At 35.6% G+C, this 9,276-nt stretch overlaps 1 protein-coding gene across 6 annotated transcripts in view; it reads right to left on the bottom strand.

Annotated features, from left to right (window-relative positions):
* The window catches only part of LOC106461615 (heterogeneous nuclear ribonucleoprotein U-like protein 1), a 121,000-nt gene extending 116,786 nt beyond the window's left edge, over positions 1-4,214 (bottom strand). For all 6 annotated transcript variants that reach the window (XM_013921454.2, XM_022388619.1, XM_022388620.1 and 3 more), the window contains exon 1: positions 3,901-4,214. In XM_013921454.2, coding sequence (XP_013776908.1) covers positions 3,901-4,054 — 154 coding nt within the window. In that variant the 5' untranslated portion in view covers positions 4,055-4,214. The remainder of the gene's footprint in view (positions 1-3,900) is intronic.
* Between the last annotated feature and the right edge of the window lie 5,062 nt (positions 4,215-9,276).

Here is a 9,276-nt window from a genome sequence, read left to right as displayed (position 1 = left end):
TTTTTTTTTTTTTTTTTTTTGGGGGTTGCGAGATCGATCAAGTTTACTGAATTCGTACAAAGATTAATTACTTAAAATAACAGATAAATTTTTTTTTCCTAAGAAATGTTTGATAACTATCTAGACATTATAAAGATTTTGCATGTGAAATTTCAAAATTTTCTGATGCACAAAAGTATTTTTAATCTTAAAATGAAAATTACTTTGCATGATAGATAGGCAAGATATGAAAAGAAAAAAAGGCAAGAGAGAAACATTGCTTTATAAACCTAAAGACTTAATAAAAAAAATTTATATTTTGAATATGAAAGCATTGTAATGTTTACTGATAAATTTCCAAATTTCGTTAACATTCTCACTTATTAATTTAAAAGTTATAGCATGAAAACTATAACAAGCACAAAATGGTTACGAGGTGGGACCCAGGGATCGAGCCCATGCTGAAAGCATTAATGAGTAAAAGGCATACATTTTTGATAACTTCAAACACTGAATGTATTGTATTGATGTTAAATTCCAAATATACTGTTCATATACACTATTTGTTCTTATTATAATAAAATTCTGCAAAACTTTGTTTTTAAATTTTTTCAACTCTAGTTCTGTAAGTATAAATTATTTTATATTTTTTAGAAAATTATTTGAAATGCTGGCTGCCTCCAGTTCAAGTAAATTCCGAAAGTGCAAAAATCACCAGAACAGTTTCTGCTACATCTGTGGAAAATATATTACTGCTTCACAAAGAAAAACATCACACACAAGGTAAAGGCAGCTTACTGCCACTATTTTGGGTGTAAAATTGGAGATCAAGAAAAACACTGAGCTCCACACGTGATGTAGAGTTTGCACAACTTGCTTGACACAGATTCTGAATAAAAAGAGAGCAAATATGCCATTTGCAGTTCCCATGATATGGAGTGAGCCCAAAGATAATATAACTGACTGGTATTTTTGCATAATGTTTTTGGATATTCAGGCAAAACTAAACAAGGCATTAAATATCTACACATTGCATCTGCAATGAAACCAGTACCTCATGGGGATGGTCTTCCAGTGCCACATACACCACCAAATTGGGAAACAGAAGAGTTATCCTACAAAGAAGACAATGAATCATCTTCAACCTCTTCATGTAGTAATTCTATTCCTGCGGCACCTAAACATAAACTGCCTCATCTGATCACACAAGAAAAGTTAAATGATTTGATTTATGACTTGTCTATCAAAGCAGCATATACAAGAATATTTTGAATAACTTTATCATAACTTGAAAACTAGAGGTGATCAGTAATTTGAAAGAAAACACGGTGCAATTGATATCCTGATCACCAGGAAAAGTTCACTGCCCCATACAGAATGTATAATGATATTACTGATCTATTTGAACATGAAAGTGCCAAGTGGAATTTTACCTGAAGACCAGTACTCAGGTTTCATCAAACTATATCTGATTCGTATTACGTGTTTTATCATACAGACATCTTACATCATAATTTATTCACTGCCCTTTTCACTTAATTTACAAAATTACATAAAGTAACAATTTCATTAGAAATGATATGCTGAGAGTTAAATCATACAACTACTAAACAGTGAATACAGCTACCTAGATAAGCACACATTACACCTCTAATCTTGAATCAAATTCCAACTTTCTTGATCATTAAGAAACTAAAATTAAGACTATATCAAAAAATTATAAAAGTATAATTCTAATCATGCTTCACCAGCTTGTAAAGGGCACATACACCACAGTAACTGTTGCTGTAACTAATGGCTTATAAAAAATAGTATTCTGACCACTACTTTATTTGTTGTATCCCAGCTGGCCTAAACAGCAAGATGCATCATTGGCAGTGTTTATGGTTAATGTCTGATGAGAAGTATAATTATAATCATGCTTTGTCAGCTTGTAAAAAGTATTCACACCAAACAATTATTGTTATAGCACAAAATATCAAATTCAATGGAATTTGCCACTTTAATTTTAAGATTTTTCTTTTCCACTAAAAATAAAGTAACTTTTCCTTACTTGATTCTTTAAAAGTCAAGCACTGCAATATTAATCAATACAAATTGATTTATTAGAATTTGGATTTTCTCAATCATGGGCTTCAACAGGTCTAGAGCAATACCCAGAAAAGGGGATATTAAGATATTAACATGGAACAATTAGCAGAAGTGTATTATAAATATAACTGCAATTATAAATATATACATTACTTGTTTCTGATGCTGCATATCAAATAATACTGAACCAGTTCTCAAAATGATCCATTAATTATTGACAGTTACCCTTGGGCTTAGGTAGAAGCTTGATCTTATCATTCACTGAAAAATTTGCTCAAGTCGCTTCTTGACCATAATGTCAGGCTTTTTTTTATCAAAATCCAGGAAGCAGTGCGGGAAAATTTGTATTTCTGTAAATTAAGAAAAAATTTTCATATTTTGGTCTGGCCTAAATTTGTAATGATCAAGAAAGTTTGGAATGTAATTGAACTGTCAACCTCACAAGAATAAGAAGATATTTTTCACTCTGGCATAAGCAATGTAAATTCAACTTTGAATCTTATGAGAAAGTGAAAGAAACACAGCATTGCTTCCAGAAAAGATAGCCACTTCCCTTTGTCACTAGTTTAAGTATAAAAGTTAAAACAAACAACCTGATTTAAAATAACTTTTATTAAAATATGCAAGGAATTTTTCAATGCCAATAATGGCAAAAAATAACATGGTGAGCTGTAGGATGAAGATGAATTTCAAATATTGAGTAGATACTTTTTTCATAACTTGATACTTACTACTGTACCATAACCTCAATGTTAAAACAAAATTTCTGTAAGAGGTCGAATGCTACACTGATCATCTGGTAGTTCCAAGTAACTTCTCTCAACTACATGAAAATGGCACAATAATTCTAATAAATATGTTAAAAGATACAACTACTACTTTAATACATAATGCGAGCTTGTTCAGATTGCAAACTAAATGTCTGTAAAATATGTTTAATTTACCAAAGTACTTATAAATAGTAAAACCAAAAGAATAAATCGAAACAATAACATTCCCAAAGGAAAATTGTATATTGTAATGTATTTGTCAACATTATTGTATAATTTTAATGCAACCAAGATTGGTATAGTTTGATTTGGTTTGTTCTGAATTTCACACAAAGCTACAAGAGAGCTATCTGCACTAGCCGTCCATAATTTAGCAGTGATAGATTAAAGTGAAGACAGCTAGTCAAAACACCCATTGCCAACTCTTGGGTTATTCTTTTACCAATTAATATTGGGATAAACTGTCACATTATAATGCTCTCATGGCTGAAAGAGCGAGCATGTTTGGTGTGATGGGAATTCGAACACGCAACACTCAGATTGCAAGTTAAGCACCCTAACCACCAGTCCATGCAAACAAGAGATGTTACTAGAAATTGACTAAAATTAAGTATGCATTAAGATCTTACACAGGCATTTTACCTTGTGTGCTATGATATAAGAGTTTCAAATTGAAATAAAGGAGCACCTACGTCAATATTTGAACTAGGTGGGGCTGTAGGTCTCTCGGTCTATCCTACCTAACATTTTTAGTAAAAACTTTAAGCTTTAGGAGTATACTAGTATGAGCTTATTTTTTGTTTTACTAATGACAGCAGTAAACTGATCAAATTAAAATACATCTGTATTTCTATCGTATTTAATAGTGTATAGTGTTAATTCATTATTCAGTGCAAGTTACAACTTAAAAATCTATTTCCATGTCAGTGTCACTGTCAATTAACAATCGGGATTTTACTAATATTTTCTATTATTCAGTTGGCTCTTCAGCTTCTACCTGAATACAGAACTTTGGCGTGAAACTGAAAGTTAGTACCACAATTTGAAATTCAAAACTCACCAGCATCAATACTGTCATCTTTTTCTTCGTGGTTCAGGGCAGATTTCAGACGCTTAACGAGTACTGCTTTGTTTCCTTTCGTATCGAGCCCGCGAGCTTGAAGTTCTGCCCTAAGCTCTACGACTTTTAATTTTGAAGGATCAATGTCACTCATAATCTATTATGAAATGCACCAGAAAGAATAGTCAAAAATTATAAAACTTTCTTTAATACCGTTACTGTATTTTAACAAATTGCACCCTCAGTAAATGTTAAAACAAATTTATAACACCTAAGCCTACCAACTGCTAACCATAACTTCTCCCAAGATGGCGCCTAAATTTGAGGACACGTGATCGAAAGAGTGGCATATCAAACAAAAGCTTTCATTGGCTTTGCGTATCACAAGATGGATAAAGAAGCCAATTAGAAGTCCGGATACAATAGTTAATAATCATTGTTATAATGTACAATCTCCTGTGCAGCCGGTAAACCAAATATAAGCAAAGGATAAAAAAAGAAACAAATTTTGTCTTGTACTGGTTTATGTAATAAAGTCAAGTATATAAACTGTTAATTAGTGTGTGGGGAAAATTATAGGGATCAGGAGAATTAGAATTCGCACAACGTTTGGTGATTAATGCACAAAATAAAATCACTGCAAAAATAAAAGTTGAAAAATAAACAAATTTATTTTATATTTTTGTTTGGGGCACTATGCTGTGTCCACCGAGGGGAATCGAACCTCAGGTTTTAGTGTTGTAAGTCCGAAAACATACTGCTGTCCCACAGAGAAACTTTATTTTATATATCAACGTTTCGACCAATTTCTTTTCACTGGGCCTAATATGAATTTGGTTTCTTTGGAACTTCGCGCAAAGCTACACGAGGGCTATCTGCGCTAACAGTCCCTAATTTAGCAGTGAAAGACTAGAGGTAAGGTAGCTAGTCATCACCATTCACCACCAGCTCTGGGGCTACTCTTTTACCAACAAACAGTGGGATTGACTATCACATTATAGCGTCCCCACGGCTGAAAGGGCGAGCATGTTTCGCGGGACGGGGATTCGAACCTGCAGATTACGAGTCGAGCGCCCTAATCACCTGGCCATGCCAACTCCAACCTAATATGAAAATAGAATTAATGATAGCTGTGTATATATAAATATATATAGGTTAAAGATTTCCTTTTTTACCAGAGGTGAGATTGAAAAGAGAATCTGTAGCGTACAGGCCTAATGCATTCTTTGATTAGCGTACCCTCTATGAACTGCAGTTTCACCTATTCAAGGCTCATCACCACAGTTTGGGTCAGCAAACCAAAGAAATGTCATTGAGCCTCTTATAATGATCAAGTGTATATAATATTGTTACGACAACGCAGGTCACGTGACGCTTGTATCACGCCACTTCCTTCTCAAACCTTCATGAAATGTAGGGAGACTACTAGATTGGGGTAGTCTTGTATATATAAGACCGGCCAAGAAGCAACTAAGGTAATGTGTAATTGAACTGCGGAGAGAGAATATTGTTGAGCACGTGAGACGTTCGTTGAGAATTACAGCGTTCGTTATAGCGCGACTGTGGAAATTAAGTGTATTGCAAAGTTGTATTCAGAAAGAATAAACCAGTTTTATTTAAGAAAGGACTTGTATCGCTAAAGTTTCATCCGAAAGAAATTATACGGGAAATTAACAAACGACCAGAGACGTAACAATACTTATATAGATTAATTTGCAGACTATCGATATATGTTATATGAGTGAATAGTACAATTATTACCATTATTCATAAGGTACGTGCCTCTCTCAAGCTTTTTTACTGAACACAGAACTTTTGATTATTCCATTTTCCAAGTCAAGTCCTGATAATAATTCCTCAGTTAGTGATGATAGTGAACCTTCTCAGGCCATCAATCCTCAAGCCGCTGAAATAAATGAAGGGTTAGAAACGAAACATAAAGTTGTTGTCTCCTTGAAACCAAACCAGCCGTTTCTGATGCCAATGCTAGTAAAATCATAGATAGGCATGTACCCACAAAGGGCTACACATTTCCTGGAAGGTTATATAGGAAAAAAATTCCAAGGACGAGCCATTGCAAAGTGTCTTCGTTTGAAACTCATGAGTGGATACATTACATTGAGAGCCTAGATGTGGTCCTTTGAGTGGCATGTAATCATATGTACCATGAGAATAATGTTAGAAATGACTCACATCTGGACCATGCCTTCATTACCAGAGGAAATAGCAACTGGAAGGAAGGTAATGCCTCGTTTCAAACGAACAAACAGTGCATCTGCCATTGCAAAGCCCAAGCATTATGGAATGAATGTACACAAGATGTAGGTGACAATACTCGTTTCCACATTCAAGCAAGAAAGAGATTATTGCAAGGCATGCTTGCTAAAACTGATTTCAAACTTGCACTTCTTGGGAATGCAAGCAGAGACCATGAGGAGGAAGGACGAAGTACAGTATAATTTTAACCAGCTAAACCCATTGCAAGCTAAAGATGACCCCAAACTAGCCATATTGTTACAGAAGAGAAGGAACAAATATACTTCGGCAGAAACATAAAATGAAATTCTAAAAATTATGAGAGATCATATCCTAAGGTGTATCTTCAGTAACTGTCAAGGTTTTTGACAGTTTTTATAGATGAGACAACTGACTGCGTTTCAGGTGGTTAAACGAAAACTGTGATGCCCATGAAGATTTTGTTGGTCTTCACTCTGTGAGCTCAATGAATGCAAATTCACTAGTTCACGTGATTAAAGATATGATACTGAGGGGAAATTTGTTCATGAAAAAGTTAAGAGGTGAGTGCTAGGATGGAGCAAGTGCTATAAGTGGTACTAGAAATGGAGTTGCCAGACAAATCGTCAGCATCATGCCTAGGGCCCTCTACACTCAGTGCTATGGCCACATGCTAAATTTGCCCATACATGATACCCTCCGATTAATTAGCTGCCTCCGTGTGCTCTAAATTATACTAATGAAATCACCAAGTTGATCAAGAAGTCTTCAGGAAAGCCACTTACAAAGGGATAAAAGAATAAGATACTGATGCTGAAGAAAAAACTCCAAGTATCCGAGTTCTCTGCCCCACCAAATGGATGGTAAATAGACAAGCTATGACATCCATCAGACATAACTACAAGTATCTGCAGAAACTGTGGGACACTTCAGGAGAGAAGGTTAAGGACCCAGAAATGCGGTCCAGAATCAGGAGTATGAATACTGTTATGGACAAATTTGATTTTTACTTTGGATTAAGTCTGGGAGAACTCCTCCTTAGCCACTGTGACAATATAAGTAAAGGGCTCCAGATGGTTAACATAAGTGCAGCAGAAGGCCAAAATCTGATGGAGAGTGTGAATATGACACTCCAGGGAATTTGTTCAGAGGCAAGATTGAACGTGTTTTACCAGAAAGTGGAAAAAAAGAGACAAATGCATTGGATATTAGTAAGCCAACGTTGTCTAGAAAAAGAAAACGAAACTCGAAGTATGAAGAAGGTACCAGTGATTAACATTTTCCTGAGAGTGTTGAGGACAGACTTAGAGTAATTTACTTTGAAGCTCTAGACACAGTTATACACTGTATATAGGAATGCTTTGCCCAACCTGGATATAGAATTTACAAAATGTTGGAATTAGTTCTGATGAAAACTGTTAATCAGTAAACCTGTGACGCAGATATTGACCAAATTATCGTTTTTTACCTCTACCTCACCCCCTGTCGATGGATCTTCACCAACTTTGGTATGGAGGTTCATTCGTTCCATGCGGGGGTAGATACAAATTTTCATTTTGCATTTTGCGTTTTTTACCACTATTTCGCCCTCTCTAAATGGTATTCACTAAATTTGGTAAGAAGGTTTACTGGGTCCATGGGGAGATACATATAAATTTTCACTGATGAAATTTGTGTTTTACGGTTTTTATGGGCTTTTTTTACTACTATCTCACCTCCTTTTGATGGATCTTCACAAATTTGGTATGTATGTTTGTTGGGTCCATGGGGAGATACATACAGATTTTCAGGTTTGCATTTAGCGTTTTGCGATTTTTACGGGCGTTTTTACGTTTTCAACCACTACTTCGCTCCCTGTTGATGGATCTTCACCAAAGTTGGCATGATGGTTTGTTGGGTCCATAGGAAATACATACAAGTTTTCAGTTTTGCATCTTGCGTATTGAGAAATATTGAGCTAATAAAGTTACATTCTGGAGATATAGGTCGTGATTTGTGCCCGGCATGGCCAGGTGGATAAGGCGCTCGACTCACAATCTGAGGGTCGCGGGTTCGAATCCGCATCCTACCAAACATGCTCGCCCTTTCAGCCGTGGGGGTGTTATAATGTGACGGTCATTCCCACTATTCGTTGGCAAAAGAGTAGCCCAAGAGTTGGCGGTGGGTGGTGATGACTAGCTGCCTTCCCTCTAGTCTTACACTGCTAAATTAGGGACGGCTAGCGCAGATAGCCCTCGTGTAGCTTTGCGCGAAATTCCAAAACAAACAAACAAGGTCGTGATTTTATTCTCATTTTTAGAAATGTCTCATTAACAACTCCACTTTGCGTTAAACAAAGTTAAGAATAATAATTCCATTGTGTTTTGAAATACCCTTTTCCAGTAATTTGGACACCTGTGCAGGGAACGGGTAATTCAGCTAGTATATTATAAGTCAAGATTTATAATAATATATAACTGTGGGATTTTCTTAACTAATTATCCGACATCAAATAAAAACTATCTGGTTCACATGAATATCTGGGTTCGAATCCCCGGCACACCAAACATGCTCGCCCTTTCAGACGTGGGGGCATTATAATGTGACGCTCAATCCAACTATTCGTTGGTAAAAGAGTGCACCAAGAGTTGGCGGTGGGTGGTGATGACTAGCTGCCTTCTCTCTAGTGTAATACTGCTAAATTAGGAACGGCTAGCGCAGATAGCCCTCGTGTAGCGTTGCGCGAAATTCAAAACAAACACATGAATATCTTGTATTATCAATTGAAAGGGGTTAACCAACAAACGTTTCTGCTATAACTTTCCAGCTCAGGAATTTAATAACACAGTTAACAGTTTGTTTATTTGTTTTTGTAATTAAGCACAAAGCTAAACAATGGGCTATCTGTGCTCTGCCCACCACGACGGATATCGAAACCCGGATCCTAGTGTTGTAAGTCCGCAGACATACAGCTATGCCACTAGAGGGGGACATTTAACAGTTTTTCTAAACTAAATTTTTACAGAAAGTTAAATTAACAAACCTTCTAACTTAGTATTAAATCAAACTGAACATAAAAATGAGTAAATATCACATATGAAAATATTATAAACAAATTCAAATAACGCTATATATATATTGTTACGTCTCCGTTTGTTAGTT

This window comes from Limulus polyphemus, unplaced genomic scaffold (genome assembly GCF_000517525.1).
Source record: "Limulus polyphemus unplaced genomic scaffold, Limulus_polyphemus-2.1.2 Scaffold998, whole genome shotgun sequence".
In the NCBI taxonomy this organism is placed as follows: Eukaryota; Metazoa; Arthropoda; class Merostomata; order Xiphosura; family Limulidae; genus Limulus; species Limulus polyphemus.
This window is presented reverse-complemented; position numbering and strand designations above follow the sequence as displayed.